Source organism: Centrocercus urophasianus, unplaced genomic scaffold (genome assembly GCF_019232065.1).
Source record: "Centrocercus urophasianus isolate 14NV4802_14NV808 unplaced genomic scaffold, USGS_Curo_1.0 seq_22, whole genome shotgun sequence".
Lineage (NCBI taxonomy): Eukaryota > Metazoa > Chordata > Aves > Galliformes > Phasianidae > Centrocercus > Centrocercus urophasianus.
The window spans coordinates 2,261,859-2,278,920 of record NW_024884778.1 but is presented as its reverse complement, the minus strand read 5'-3'; the positions used below and the strand labels follow the sequence as shown (position 1 = coordinate 2,278,920).

Below are 17,062 nucleotides of genomic sequence, written 5' to 3'. Positions count from 1 at the left end.
GGGATATGGGATTGCTTTTAATGATTCTGTACCATTTGCCAGGCCTGGAGGAGCTGCACGGCTCCTTTCACCTGCTTACACTCACTATTTGTCTGCTGGCCCACAGAGCTTGTATCCCAGATGAAAGGGATGCCTTGCACCACTGGCTGTCATTTTATAGACGGCTTCATAAAGAAAACCTGGGCTCGAGCACCAGGCTTCAATTCATTACTGAGTTTTTCAGACTTCAGCAGGGCCAGGACTTCACCCCGCGTGCCGCCCTGACGCCCACCTTTCTCCCTACATCACAGGCAGATAAGTGTCTTTCTGGTTTGGGTGTCTGATAACAGAGACTGTGGAATTTCACCACTACTCCCAGTTTGACTTTTTCTATAGAAGCTGCAACTTGAAAGGGACCCAGTGTCTCTAGAGCTCTGTACATCAGTGTCTGAAAGGAGAAAACACATGAAAGTTGAAGGCCCTTTGGGAAAATCCTACAGGTTTTAGGTTGCTTCTGCCTGCTCAAACCTGTAACATCTCTTCTAATCTCGTTTCTCTGTATATAAGTCTCCTGCTTCACTCTCTGATTAAGAACTGAATGAGAGGGAAAGGAGAGTAGCCTGCTTCCCATTACCTGTAATACTGACAAGCTTTTTTCCTTTTTCTAGGAATGCTTCCATGGCCTTTTTGTTCTTCTCACTTCTTTTCCCATCTTCTCTTTCAGTGATTCCTTGCACTGATATGCGTTACTTAAGTTCACACTTTCCTGCTAACAAACAGCATCTCATCCATTACCTCTCATTTTCCATCAGTCATCCTCCTTAATGTCCTTGAGCTACCAGATCCAAGCTTTGGATGACAAAAATAATCATTCCATTCAGCTTCTGTCAAGATTCAAGCAGAAGCCCCAGTGTTATTTGCCAGTAAAGACTCAATCATATTTAAAGACCTGTGAGCTCTATAAATTCCCCCCTCTTCCAATTAAAACTTACTGATGTCTTAAGTTTTGAAGAAAATTAGACAGATTTTGAAGTCATTTTGATTTTTCCTAGTTTTCTCTACTTATGCTGTCATTACAAGGAGGTCTCTAACTCACATGCCCCATCCTTTATACTAGAACTGACAGGTGTTTTACTATCAAGCTGATTTAAAAGAGGCCTCTTAATCAGTTGTCAGCCTTGGCCCATAAAGTCATATTAATGTTTTGGATCAGATATGAGGCTCTATCTGAGGCACATTACGAAAGATTCATTAGAAACTCACTACCCCTGGAATTTACAGCCTTCCTGGAACTTAACAGCCTGGATAAATTTCTCCTTATCTGGTTTGCTTATGTGAATTATGGCAGTTTTGCATTTAGAAGCTTTTTAGTCTACAAGTTTTACTGTTATTCTGGCCTCTTTTTTCATACTATCTTCAGTAAGTATACACTAATATATCTGCCTAGGCAGCAGCACAACCCCTCCAAGCCTACTCCTAAGCAAACAATACTACAGAGATTCGTTTGTCATGCGTATCTTTGGAGAAATCATGGTGGCTTTCAGTGATTCTGGAGAATAGAGGGGAAATATATGGCCATTTTCTACACCAAATGCAAAAGAATGCATCAGGAAATTAGATATGACCGATCTGACCTTTCATATAAATAAGAGATGGACTTAAAGTACGCCATCGGCTCTGAAAGTGCACCTCATTTCTCACAAACTTGGTGGTATTCTCTGTTACGGATTAGGCAGCAAGAAAAGGATATTAAAAAGAAAACAAAATAATAGCATGAAGCCACCTTCGCAAAAAGTCATAGACAATATTTCTGTGACAGATGCTGCAACATGTCTGCCATAACGGAGCTGCCTGTTAGGGTGCGTGTAAACCATGGTTTCTCATTCAATATTGTGTTGTATTAAGGACTCTTAAAGGAGCTAGAAGAACTAAGATGTTCAAAAATCTGCAAAAACAGACAAATAAAAAGACTTAATGAGAAACAGAAGAAATTCTGGTTTGCTTTACAACCATTTGATTGGGAAATTGCAAAGCAGAGAAAAAAATGATTTGGGTTCTTGAATACATACTGGAAGATGTATAATCTATCTGAACAACCTGGAGATACTGTGAGATACAAAACATTAATTTTTCCTGCAGAAACTTTCTCTAATACCATAGACTCCTAAAAGAAGAATAAAAAGAAATGTGAATTTAAACTCTAGACTGACCTAAGGGCTGAAATACAAGGCTGAAATTCTTACCTTTTAGGTACTGAGTAACCCCACCATTTGCTAACAGCAAGGTAATATAGTGCCTTCAATATAGTTGAGTTAAAGCTTCTTTAATTGGGTTTGCTTCAAATTCTCCAAATGTCCAGTAGTTACAGATAAGTCAGAAAATATTTGGAGCCTACATTAAATTCACATATAGCCTACAAAGTTCAGTGGAATGAGAAAGTTATGGAAATGAATACTTTTTATGTGATTTAGTGCATTTTACGGTCTGTTATGTCACTTATAACATCACATATAATATTCAGCCTTCAAACTACTAGCTCATTTCAGATCTTTTACTAGCCAGACTTTATATCCTAAACAGAAAGGATGTATTTTCTCTTTTTGGCATGTCCATGCTATTTCCTATATAACATGAGATATTCTTAAAAAGAGATGTGCCCAGCCAAACACCTATTGTGGTATAAAACAAATCAATCTTCCTTGACTGTTACTTTGAATTTTACTCCAATTCTTTTGAAGGATATTTCTCACAGATAGTGCTCATGAAATCACAGAACTGTGCTGACTTTCCGAGTTTCTGAAGGATACACATAGTAAATTGGGTAACTGCGATCTGGAAGTGGGTATGAATGTTAAGATGTGTAGAAAACATTGTGGTTATAGGGTGCCATTCTTAAAGTGGTCAAAAAAACTTATGTGTGAAAATTTTTTTGATCATCATTCAATATTTTTGCAAGATGTTCCTTCTTATAGATCCAGTTTGACCACATTCATCAGTAGAAAACTATTTTACTTCTGGAAAAAGGCCAGTGTTAACTTTCCAGTTTAGTTGAAAATATCTAAGAGATGAAATAAGTAATTTAAAAAAAAAAAAATTACATTTTAAAAATAAAACTTTAGATGAGTCAAGTTATTCATACAATTCCAGGATTAGGACTCTCAGAAAAGCACTGAGTGTCAGAAAACGATGACAGCTGACAACAGTGCTGATCTGGCTTTTTTTTTCCGATCTAGAGGAAATACATCGAAGTGGTTGAAAAGTACAAAAGCACTTGAATATGTATACAGCTGAAAGCTGATACAGAGGATCTGATTCTTGACGTGCAGTGTGTGCAGTCACTCCTGGCCTTGAAGAAGGCGCTTGGGTTGATGTGGTGCCAGTGATGAGCTGACCTGGCTGGGGTGAAGCTTGGAGAACTGCCTGGGGCACAAGCTGAGTTAATGCATCAGGACAGCTGCTGGTCTTCAGGGATGCAGGAAGAAACTCTGCTAGTGTCAGCTGAATAAGAGCTATTTGCAGCAGCTTAGAAAATCCTTTAGGGGTTACAGGGCTATAGAGCAAGAAGGTTGCAGTTGGCAACCCATGCTTGCAATGAATCCAGAAGGTGGGGTGAAGCAGTGGCTGTGACGAAATACGTTGTATGTTCCTTCTCTTGTTAGTGACAAACAGCTAAAACAGGTGAATAAAACCAGACATGATTACTGCCCACATTTACGTTGCTTCCAGAACACAACTGAAGAGCTACCAATCTTTAGGTCCATGTCTCTCCCAAGATACCTGCATAACTGTACTACAAACTTTCTGGGTTTCTTGAATTTGTGAAAACTATCTGAGAAATAGGGGATGATCCACTGGATGAGCCTACGTCTGTTGTCCCTTTGTGATTGCAAGCCCTGATTAGATTCTCTAGGTCAGCAACAAGAAGAGGTTCTAGTGAAAATGCATGATGAATGATCCAACTTTATTTTATGCTATCACTCTTCTAAAAGAGCCCAAAACTGAGGAAAAAAAAAAAATGTAGACTTGAAACGAAGGCAGATATATTATACAAAAGTACCATTCAACCAAAAGTGGTGAAAGAGTAAGGAGAAGGAAAAGATCTCGTTGTCCCACCAACAGGAAGAGGCCAGAGATGGAAAACCAGGGCCAGCACCATGACATATTTCCATCCCAGAAGCTCTGCCAGCCTGCGAGAGGTGCTCAGTATCCCTCTCTGTGTTCTCACAGAGCACGAGAACCTTAAACATAGAGCAGCCTGCCTTTTGAAGCACTTCACCAGCTGAGCAGGGAGATACAAGCTGCAAACACATGGAACACCATCCATTTTTGCTTCCAGTCTCAATCTAAGCCATATGCATGAGGTAGATGCAGAAGATTTAGTACATGGCTGTATAATTTCCAGAGAAGACATGCAGAGAAGGTGGTTTGCACTGTCATTTGCTCAATAAATCACCTACACCTGGGATATGTGATTTTATTATCAATCAGGGTTGAAATATTTCCTCCTTAATGGCAAAATGTCTGGAGGTGCTCTCTCTGCTGAATATAATAGCAGATCTTAACTTTTGACCAAAAGGAAAAGATACCAAAGGACACTTTTATGTGTAAGGACATGCTGAAGTTGTCTAATCTTAAATAATTGTTTTTGTTTTGCAGGGGAAGAAACACTACATGGTCCTATTTTCATCCAAGAGCCATATGATATCACTTATTCCATGGGCTCAGTGAATCCAGAAGTCCTACTGAACTGTACAGCTAAAGGATTTCCCCTCCCCAACTACAGGTGAAGTCAACTTTGGAAAAATACCATCTCACTGTAAATCTTTTAACCATGTTTTTAATCGGAAGTAGACTTCATTGCATGGCAAATCCTCAAGGCAAGCCAGGTGATAGCAGGAAATCTTGACCCCGCAGCCATGTTTTGAGGCTGGGTTTGCTCCTTTTCCTTGGAACTGCTCATTTGCACTCGAAACTGAAAGAAGTTCACATTTGTTGCTTTTATTTCAGAAAGAAAACGTATATATATAAAATTATATAGGTACGACATCACGTAATTTGAAGCCTACTTCAAAAGAACATCTGAGGGGAAGAGGAAGAAAATGGTGAAAATTTAAAAGCTACTAGGGTAAAGAAAATGAAAGGGAAATATTTTTGCTAGTCTACTGTTAAGAAAATTGACAGAGGAAAATAAAGCCTAGCACTGAAAATTGTCCCCAAAGTATTTTAAAACCTACAAAATTACTTCTGAATCCACAGAATAGCTGTGAAAAATGGGAAAATGGAGATGCTGTGCATCTATATTTGCTAAAACTTTCTGCACATCTATAAATGCTATGAAAGCAAAAGAGCAACATCCTTGTCCATTCCTAATTCTAAGATTTCATGTATATATTTATAGTGTTTATCTAGAGAAACAGCAAGGCACAGCTCTGATACCTAGCTTACAACACTCCGTAGACTCACTTAATATAACCTTGGTACATAGGAATGTTTGTTTATTCAGTAACTATGGACTCACCTCTTAAAATGTAGCTTGACGCACCACGGGTTTGCAAGCCTGAGTCTAATAAGAAGAAAATCTAGATGTATGGAAAAAAGAGGACAGTGCTTTCTTCAGAAAAGAAGAGTAAACTAATGTACTGGGAAAAGGAAAGTGAAAAACAAGAACTAATTCATTGAGGATATGAAAGAAAATTGTGTGTCCTACCAAATACATAGACACTACTCCACTACTCCTTCTACAGCTTTTAATTGCTCACCAAAGAGTTTTCCCTGTACAGTACCACTATTAATTATGAATTTGGCTTTTGTGCTTCATGTATTAGGTTGTTTCCAAGTATTGTGCCAGTAAATAAATACTTTATCACCTTTTCCCAATGCTATTTCTCTTTGTATGAGAAGAAATCCTCATCCACATTCATTTTTGCAGTTCTCAACACTGTCATCCATTGTTTCATGTCATCTGTCCATTTCATATCCAGTTATATAGCCAGCTTCCTCAGTGACATGTAGAAGTTATTAATTTGTGCATTCAACCCACAGACTTTACACATCCACAGTCAATAGTAACAGCAGATTTCATTAGGTGGGTGAGCTGTGATGTCTCCTCTCATCAGGCATCCAATATTCCTATTTCCCTTCCATTTTCTTATGTTCTCTATCAGTCCTCAAATTAATTCATTTTTTTCCTTTGCCTCAGTTGCTCTGGTAAGACCAGATCAATCTCTGGGGACGGATCCTGACCTATCTAGGTCAATTAGAAGTTATCAGACCATTACTGCTGCTACAACAGCTAGAGAGTTTTTTTTACCAGGACTTGAAAGGAACAGGAAGTCTTCAGCACATTTCTTTGATTTCAGTAGAGCTAATGTCAGTTTTATCAGATAAGGATTGAGCCCATATATTTGAAGTTCCAACAATTTTAGATAAATCAAGCACAGTATGAAATTTTAATAATATCCTTTGATGAGTGATAGAAAAGAACAGCAAGGACTACAGCAAGACTTTTCCTTGATTCATAAATATAAAAGCACTACAATAGGAATAAAGTTAAGCCCAAACTGATTTGCTATTTAGGAACTATTTGCATAAATAAATATTCTGTTTAAAACCTTTCCTTTAAAGAAAAATGCTTAGCATTTCCTGAAAATCTTATTTTTTATGTACTGTATCACATTCTTCTTAAAGACTCATTAAATATATTGATGACCTTTTGCAACTTCGTTTCAAAATCCCACATGTTGGGAAGTCACAATGCACGAATCACATAGGGTTGAATCAGGCCTAAGGACAGAAGGAAGAGAGACACTGATTGCCTCTCCTGAAAATAGCAGCAAACATAGATCAGATTACTAAGGAAACAAAAACAGAGAAACATCTGCATTTTTTTGTGCATGTGTTGGGAAATCTAGATAAATATCCCCTTAAGTACCATCCTATAATCTATTATGATGTCTTCTGAGCCACGTGTTTCTAATATCAGGTACATGATTTCAGCTCTTTCTCTGTGTGATTCCAGTGGTAAACACAACCTTTCAAATTAGATTTATAATTTTGTGTACCGGAGATGTCTTATTACAGTTGATTGAAAGCTTATCAGCTACCTTAAGAAATGAATTTTACCTTTTTTTTTTCTGCTTACAGGCTATCCATGAGCATTTCACCGCTGTTCCACATTTTTGTTCCATTGAGTCATTCCATTTAATAGAGCTAGCTTTCCTCCACACTGCAGAAAAAGAGAGATGGTGCCTGGAGCTTGCAAAGCTCGTGTTTTCTGCAATATTTTGACATTTCCTGTTAGTGTTCTGGTGATTAGTTCTAACTCATCACGTTTTTTCTGAACTTAGGTTCAGAAGTAACTGAGTTCAGGTTCTGAGTAACGTAAACTAATATTTTCGCAAAAGTTTGAAACCAAGTTTTTGGGTTTTCCTCTCCAGATCTACACAGAGAGCAATCAGTTGTTCAAGAAAATAAAAAATCCAAGGATGGCTTGGATTAATTATAGAACAATACTTTAATATTTAAGCGTAACTTTGAATGAGGCAGTAAAATAAGATAAAGAGTTTCAAATTCAATCCAAGTCAAAGCGCCCCACAACAGAACTGTAACAGTCAAATAAAAGCAAAGAAGACATAGCAGAAAGACTACAGTGATTGCAAATATCATAAAAGGTATTTGTAAAAATTGCATAGGATTGTAGAGTTATTCCTACTAACTCTGGGTTTATTTTTGTCTTACTCATAATCTTGAAGAGCCAATGCAACCCTGTGGTTGTGCTTGTTGAGCCAAATGTCCCTTGACTCATTGTAGAGTCTGCTTCAGCACTGAAGTAGAACTAAAAATTTTCACAACCTCTATTTTCTGATTCAGCCAATAGTTTTTAAACTGTATATTGTGTATTTGGCCTCTATGGAAACAATATAAAAATCCAACTACTTTTCAGGAGACTTGGCAAGGCACTTTCTGTTAGAATGGAATTAACTTCAGGAACATAGAACACTTAATGAATACTTAAAAAATAAGTACTTTTGTTACAACGGTATCCTGAAAAGATTATTAGAAGAATCACGCATGCATATGTCCATGCTGTTTTTATTTCATTTTTACATTATTTTCTGCAAACTAAAATTGGGTACTGTCAATTTATTTTTACATTGATTATTTAATTGTTCTCACTTGTTCTCAGTTGAGAAATGCACATCCACTCAGTAATGAGTCAAGAGGTAATAGAGTGAAATAACTCAGAAGTGGGGATAAATCTGAAGTCCCAAATAGCCTTTGTGACTCTAGGAGAAGATGCTGCTGAGGCTTCAGGACAGGCAAAGACTGGATTAAATAGAGCAGGGTAGAGGTAAGGACAGGGAGCTTGCAACCTTACCCAAAGCTCATTGAAATGAATGGAAGTACCATTGATTCCAAAATTCAGGTATTTTGAAGTTCTGTAAGAACAGAGGGCAGAGTAAGTGGAGCAGTAAATCAGTCTAGAGATTGATTCTATCCCATTCCATGTCCCCCTTTTGAAGACAAGATTCTCATACTTTGGGGATCTTGGTTGTTGTCTACTTTTTGTTGTCTACTACTGCTTACTATAGAACCTCTCTTCAGTTGGAAAAACAAAGGAAAACAAGCAGAGTCTTTTAAGCCCACATAGAAGGATTTTCCTTTATTAAGTACAACAATCAACAATCCTTCTTGATTTCCAAAAGCCTCTGATGTGCTTTCCTCTCCCTTATTTTTACCAAAAATAATTCTGTTTGAAATGATCAGGTCAGAAATGATCTTTCTATTGTTCCTAGGGAGAGAATAAGCTATGCCTCCCAAATGTCAATCAGCCTAAGGTAAATATTTCTTCCTCAAAGCAGAGCTCCACCAAGCATTAAAATAATAATTTGAGGGATCTGACTTAACAATCCCCGTAGAGATTACTCTATCAAAGGAGTATTTCCACCTCAATAAAAATCTGATTTAGATATCTGTTTTTGTTGATCTGCACAAAACAGCGGTGGAGATGTAATGATTAGAAGAAATATGTGATGGTTCACACATTGCTCTGTTTTGTTTTGTTTTGTTTTGTTTTGTTTTAAATGGATGAAAACAATGTTTCTTCCTTCCAATGGCTTCTGTTTGTGAGAACTGTGAGAAAGAAAAATATCTTCTTTATATCAGGGAGAAGGCAGTTCAAAATTAGGGAAAGGTGCAAATAAGAAGTTCCAGCTGTGATTGGTACAAAATCATGGCATGGCCATGCATGCTTTGCAAAACATCTAGAATCTTACATGCAGAACTGGAGTAAGCATTTCTCTTTCAGCAGTCAATTCTTATAGTCCTATCTTTATGATATCTTATAGTCCTGTCTACGTGCCTTTCTTGAAAGACAAGAAAAGCAGATTAATGAAAGATTACATTCAAATGTTTGTGCATTGTCTAAAAAGAATCTTATACCAATTCCTTAATTGCTTCAACAAGCCCACATTGATTGTTTTACCAAAACTGATGCACCTTGAAATTTCATTTTCCTTACACAGAATTTCATTTCCATTGCATAGAATTGTATTGCTCAGAAAAAATAATCTCATGTCAAAAACCATTTTTTTTTACAACTAAAATAACAAAGATCATAGGTTACCAAATTTATCTCACTGAAGCAGATTTCATACTCTGAAAAACGTTGGCATTGTGGTACATTCAAATATCAGAATAAATTGATAATGGGACAATTTAAGAAAGGAGAACAAGAGAAATCAGACTACCACTTGAGGTCTTTAAATCAAGATGGGATGAATGGGGTGTTGTTCCATTTATATGCTTCTGAAGTAGTTAATTCAGTGAGGGATTTATTGGGAGCATTTTATGACTGTTTCAAAAAGTGGGATTTTAAAACAGAGAGAACATGACAATCAATTCTATTAATTCATAAAACACATAGAGCATATTTTTACTGCTGTTTTTTAATACCTGGACGTGTTAATGGGATTTGAGAAGTCATACATTCCCAGCGAACTACTGAATTCAAAAGAGAGCACATTTTAATAAGTTCAGATTCTGTAACGATTGGTCCAGGATGCATTTCCTGTAATTGAAAGAATTTTGCAATGGTAGCATGAAGAATCTCCAGAAAATACATAGGCAACCTGTGCCTTAATGTGAACCTGTTAAAATTCTCCTCAAATAATTCTTCAAAGAATTTTTTTTTCTGTCTTTTAGACCCCACACTGCAGAACGCAGAAAGTCATTAAATCGTTGCCTATCACATGAATTCATTAATTCTGTTCTTTTAGTGATGTAAACATATTAATTAGGAAAAAGCCCACTCCGGGAGATGAACCCCTGATCTATATGCACAGTTTAATAATCATTGTACCATGGTGATTAGAATGATTATTGGGATACTGTGAAGAATTCATTTGTGACAACTAAGCCAACAACTTTGCATGTGTTTTGAAAAACAATTATAGAGCTTAATTGGGAACCATGTAATGATGACAGCAGTTATTTCAGTGATTGATTCAGAAATTAAAGAGAAATAGCAAACTAAATACCAGAATATCCCATCTTAGAGAACTGAAAACAGAGAGAGCATGCATTGTATGCAAATTGTGAAATGATGCAAAATCCTCCCACTGCTTTATAACAGGGGGGCACTGGCTGAGATTTTTCTCTTCACAAATAAAGACACAAATAAAAGAAACCAAAACAGCAACAATAATCCAGGCCAAGTAGGGGAAAACATTAACAGAAAACAAAACAAAACAAAACAAAACAAAAAAGGAATAGAGCAGTGGTGCACAAGGGTCAAAAATCAGCTGCAGTTGGTAGAAAGAATTGCCCATATTCCACTGCTGCTTCTAAATTTCTTAATGGATGCATGAAAGAGGAAGCAGTAATTGGCAGACCTGGAAAATTTGCTTAATTGGAATTTGTTCGTTTAGAATTTGTTTCGTTAGAATTTGTAAACAGAAGTCAACTGATTTCCCATTTTAATCAGTTATTTTTTTGTCTTTGGAAACAAATGCCCACTTCAAAGGTCAAGGCCTTTGCTTCCTCTATACAAGTTCATCAAGATTTCCCTTGGAACACAGCACTGCTTTTCCATCTCATGTGGCCACCTGCACAGTCTGACTGTGTTGAGAAAGGTCTCTGATTGTGAGGAGCAAAGCACTGTGCTGTGCACCCAGGTCACATCTTCCAGGACTACAGTTATAATGTGAGTTTGCTTCAAATTGTTAACTGTGCGAAAAAGTCTGCCATGCTTCCCTCTCTGTCTTTAAGTCTATAAGAAAAAGAAATAAACACACATTTTTTCCACTGTGATCCTTCTGACAGCTAACAAGGAGACAATTCATTTGTGGACTCTTCTGTGGTCTTTGCATCCTACACAGGGGTCAGCATCACACTCTTATAGGCCAACAGCACTGACATGGGCTGAAGACATGGTATCAAATTAGGAGAAAAAAATAGTTGGTTATGGAGCTTTAGGGCTGCTCACAACATAAAACGTGGCACAAACATGCTCAAAGCTTGCAGACATTGGTGACTGAGGACCTTTATTTTTCCTTTGGGTCTCACATGAGCAAGGAGAGTTCAGCCCTTACATAAATAATGGTAAATCCACACTTTTTTCCAAATTAAAACAGATAATAATTATTTTCTTCGTAATATAAATATCATTTTTACATTTGTAATGTTGCAGACACCATCCATTTTCTATTTAACGCTGAGACAAATCAAGTTTTGTAATCATCATTAAACTATTCATCTTAAATTTGCAGCAAGAAGACTTCTGCTTGTTTTCCTCTGTCCTCTGAAGTGTAATCCTTCCTGACTTATATCTTCACATCGTTTCTGTAACCAAATTTATGACATCATTTGTAAAGACCATAAAACATATTTGGATACCGTTTATGTCCTAAAAAATATGGTAGCTTCAGTGAAGGAACATGCCATAATATCAGTCTGATGGGTAACTTAGTTTCTACAATTGAGTTATAATTACTTTTTGTAGACATTTGGATGAACACTGGTGACGAGCACAAAAGCAGTAAAGGTTTTTTCTCAAAGGACAGAATTATTGACATGATCAAGATTGATATAAGCAGCAGTCTTGTGTGAAAAATGATATAATTTTCTGATATTTAACCACATTTTTATCATTACAGGTGTGCTACAGCACGCTACTTAAGATAAATATGAATAGGCTCTGTAAATTATAAGCATAATTTGATTTTTTTCCCCTCAAAGGTGGAAGCAAAATGGCACAGATATTGATCTTACCATGAGTTATCACTACAGGTTGGTTGGAGGCAGCTTGGCAATCAATAACCCACGTAAAAAACAGGATATTGGAACATACCAGTGTTTGGCCACAAATTCATTTGGAACAATTCTGAGCAGGAAGGCAAAGCTTCAGTTTGCATGTAAGTTGGGAAGATCATATTTATTAGAGCATTATTAATTATGTGCATGAATGATAATATATTGGATAATTAAAGAATCGTTGATGATTCTGTTCAAAAGGTTTGGCCTAGTTCAGCAATGCTTATTCTTTAAAAAAATCATTTCTAGTAAATGTTATTAACACAACCAGACATCTGATGGCTGCTAGCCCTCAGGAACAAGAGTAACTTTTAGAAAATTGAAAGCTAAAGAAAGATGAATGCAGTTATTTTCACTTAGTAGAGGTGTTTCCACTTTTTAAAGACTGGTTTCTGTGCTGCATTGCAGGTAAGAACGGTTGTGTGGGGGAAATGTGTCTGCAAGTTAGTTAGCATGAGGAGGTCCACAAGGAAGGGTACAAAGCATTATTCCCCTGATTGCCACACTGACATTTTGTTATATTAACAGAGTAAAACTCTCTCCCCTTACGCAGCATGCAAAATGATGCTGCTAGGCTCTGCAGTGTGTCGTATTTCAGCTCAGTTGGACAGAGCACGTATGCCGTCTTGAGCCAGTTTACATCTTATTTCAGCCTTGCTCCCCATTTCACTCCCTCACAACTTCACAACCTTTTCTGCACCTCTTACGTGTGGCGACTGAGTTGCGTTGATGCCCTGGGGAAACACAGCTAAAGAAAACAACAAATAAATAAATAAATAACCCACCTCTGAAAAACTGATATTGCTTCCACTCCGATTTCTTCAGTATCAAAGCCTGACCTATCTGTTGCTGGGAGAAAGCAATTGTTTTCAACCTCATTAATAAAACATGTGCCGAAAGCCAACCTTGTGCCGCTATTTCAGACACCAGAAAATGTATTAATTATTAATCTTCTTCCATTACTTCTAGCAAATCTTGTGTCACAGGGGTTATACAAAGGAGACATTAGAGGTCAGGATGGTTCACAGACTCTCTTTTAGTGGAGCAGATCAAATGGTATATCACTAGTGTCTTGTTTAATAATGTTTTACCCTGAATTTCTCAAAGAGCTTTTGATTCCCAGAAGCTGGTCAGATGGAAAGCAAAATTTTGATTCATTATTTTTCCACTTTTTCTGAAGCATCTTTGTAAGCCACTTCTCTATATGGGAAATGATTTCGAGGCTTGAAGATAAGAAGAGTTTAGTGACAGAACAAATCCTGGTTTAGTTCTAAAGAAAGAATGGGTGGCCTCAGGATTAACTGTGGAATCCATAACCCAGAAGGAAGCATGAGAGGTCAGGAAGGAGTGGGGAAAAGACTTAAAGAGAAGCAACACCTTCACATGAAGACTCAAAGGAGAAAAAAAAAAAAAAAAAAAAAAAAAAAGAAATCTTAATATAAAAAAAAAAGGAATATCCATGAAAAGTGGAAGATGAAGAGGCTCCGGTCACTGTGCAGCATCTCACATTCCTCACTAATTTCAACTTCTTCTGGAAAAATCTGTCCCTGACTCAAACTCCCAGAAGCACTTTGGTTTACCTGTGGATTTGTAGCCATCCTAAGGCAAAGTGTATTCCAACATCATTCAATCAAAGCTCCCAAGCTACTAGAGAAACTCTTTGCTAGAAAATGGACTTTAATACTCCATGCTGGTGAAGCATTCCCTCTGAAGCACGTAACTCCTTAATATCTCAGTGTCTCATGCCAATACAGGACAGTCAGATGGGCTAAATATCAAGCAGTTCCTTTTCCTAGGCTCCCACCAAGACTCCTCCCAAAGTTACTGCAGGGAGCAGTTCACAACAAAATGGAGGCTCATTTGTCCATGGCAGCAGACAAAACTACAGCTCCCATCCTGCTTTGATCCTCTAGCTGCATAGCAGTAAAAATATCCCATTTCCAAGAAGTATGCACTTTTTCCATTGCCAGAGACAGAAGTGTTCATCCTTTCCCATATCAAAGAGATAGGACAGATGAATTGAAATGTCATTTAAATTTGCAACCCAAAGCATACAGAAAAATGCTTCAGTTCAGTGATACCACTTTAAAAGTTTGAGTCTTTACTTGTCTTACAAGAGAAAAAAAACACAGTACGTAGAAAATGCTAAAATGACCTGATAAGAATAGTGGAACAAATTACCTTGAAACAGTTATTTTACAGTTAACATTTCCTTGTTTCTTATTTTCATGATGACATCCAATTTACATGTTTGCTTCAGCCAGTACTACAGATTACTTCTTAAAATCTGGGCAGGCAGGCATGTTGTTGTTATGACACTTCCATTCAGTACCAAACAAAATGGGACTCTTCCCTGAATGGGACTGGCATGTTACAGCAGTCACCATGATAAATAATCGAATCAAGCCTATTATCTGGGTAACAGCATTTATGCATTTGTCTTCTTATTACAAGGTAACTTTGAGTGGGAGTTTGAATTAATGATACCTTTGGAAAACCTATTGTACATCTCAATATGTGAAAAATACTTTTTCCTTTCTTCAAGATAGCAAGCTCTCTGAGAAGCAAAATAAATGCTGTATGAGATTAGAAATATGTCTTCAGATTCAGCTAGAGTTTCATGCTTATCCTCTATTAAAAACAGAGCTGTCAAATGAAAGCTGCAGGAGGAATATTGTACAGAAGGAGGTGGCATAGATTATTAAAGCTACAGGCTGAAAATGAGAGACAGCACCAGTGAGAGAGAGCAGAGCAGGAGCACATAAATGCATTTGCAGGATGCATAGCATGGCAGCCCTGTGTTATTCATACTTCACAGTGAAGGTTTGTTTTGTCATAAATAAAGTTGAAAGCTCCCTATAAATCCTGTGCATCTCCAGCTACCCAAGGAGTACATTTTGAAAAGCTAGTGTGTGTCCCACAAGCAATGAAGTTGGTGATCTAGATGTGCAGGCTGGAGGAGAAACCTGGATGTCAAACCTCAGCTTGTGAAGCCAGAGCCTGGCACTGAAGCCTCACCCAGACGTGCTCCCAAGTCACAACCACACCTGCACTGTGCTTTTCCATCTCCACACTTGTTACTAGAATGCAACACAAGGGCACCAGCAGAGCTTCAAATCAGAGTAAAAGAGAGGGCAAAGACAACCAAGCTGTACCTGCATGTGTATTGATGAGGTGTTCTGCATAAATCTGTTCTTATTAATGTAGGTCTTCTAAATTGCATTTCACACCTTAATAAAAAGACAAACAATCCTGTTACAGAGAACTGTTTAATACTGCTGCAACCAGAATTGTATTGCAGGCACACAGGGGATTTGTTTTAATTACTTCATCAGTTTTAAGTAAAAGTATGCAAGCAATTGGTCTTGAGGGAAATCTCCATAACTAGTTGCAGTAAAACAGACTGTCCTGGCCAGTTAGTAACTCTTTTAGTTCTCATGTGTATCTGTGATAGAGACATTAAGAGATGAATAGCAGGAATAAGAAATGCAGTTGAACAAACTAGAAAAACAGTACTCTCCCATGAGAAAGAATCATATGTGAACCTGATCCATAAGCATTCAGGACATAAGCCCAGAAAATTCAGTCCTTACTGAAAACATTTGGTTGGCTGGGGATCTTAAATGAGATTCTTGGTCCCATTGTTCCAGTATTGCTGGTAGAATGTCGTGAGGATAGCAGCTTTCTCAGACCTCGGGTCTCATTAATTAAACATGAATTCTGAGAAACAATGACGAGAATTTAAATTCAAGAATAGGTTTAGTCATTTTGTCTTGAACAACACAGGACAATAGACCTCTTACAAGCATTTTTTTCCCCCACTGCTATGCAGTAAGGAAGGACTGTTCCTCGGCATTTTTGGGATGCAGTCATACTCTCATGGCTGTCAGTGGAGCAGTCAGGGATTTTGCTTTCGCCTTTTTCTAAGTAGTGTTTTTCTAAGTACATACATCCTCCCTCCTCTTGGCCAGAGAGGACGTGCTCCATGAATGAGAATGGTGGTTTTGGAGCACTTGGAAGAAACCTGGAGATCCCAAGTGCCTTTTATCAGAAAGACAAATGATGACACAGCTTTGCTGAAATCACAAATTGAAGAGGCAATAATTCCTCCTGGACAAAGTTTTTCCATTCTGAGAAGAAAAATAATAATCTGTTGGTAGTATTTAACCATTTTAGAGGAAAGATTAAAAGCAATCAAGTCCATTTAGTCTTTGCTAGATTGTGACAGTGTGAGGCATTTGCAAAGCCCTTTTAGAGTGACTGTCTTTGAGATGCTCAGCTAGCATGAAAGCCCACTTTTCATCTGATTACTTCATCATGTTATTTACCTTTGACTGCACACAAATTACACAAACATCACAAAGCAATACAGCATGCCTCAAAATGTCATAACCCTTTTTACTTGTAGCATATGCTTTGAAATAGAAAATGGAAAAATCAATGCACTTAAATCAGATCAGATAGTCTGAATTTGCAAAGTCTGCGCCAGCATGGATTCCAGTCTAAATAGCACATACTTTTCTGCACTGGCTGTACCTCAGTGTTGTGTGTGCCCAGAAATCCCCCTGTAACAACTGTATTTGATTAGAAGGTGTGCAAGATGTTGTAACTACCACCCTGAGCAAAGCTGTCTCAATCCTTAAATTGAGTTTTAATTCATCAGCAGGCAGGGCTGCCATGCTGATCAGGCTGCCTCGCAGCTCATGCTGAAAAGTGAGCACTGCAACTTCTTGCTGATCCAGAAGGAGCTGTGTGCTCCTCAACAGTGCTC

General features: G+C 37.6%; 1 protein-coding gene across 1 annotated transcript in view; it reads left to right on the top strand.

Annotated features, from left to right (window-relative positions):
* The first annotated feature begins 12,235 nt into the window (after positions 1-12,235).
* The window catches only part of CNTN6 (contactin 6), a 72,195-nt gene continuing 67,368 nt past the window's right edge, over positions 12,236-17,062 (top strand). Inside the window, exon 1 of the mRNA XM_042823486.1 lies at positions 12,236-12,392. Coding sequence (XP_042679420.1) covers positions 12,251-12,392 — 142 coding nt within the window. The 5' untranslated portion in view covers positions 12,236-12,250. The remainder of the gene's footprint in view (positions 12,393-17,062) is intronic.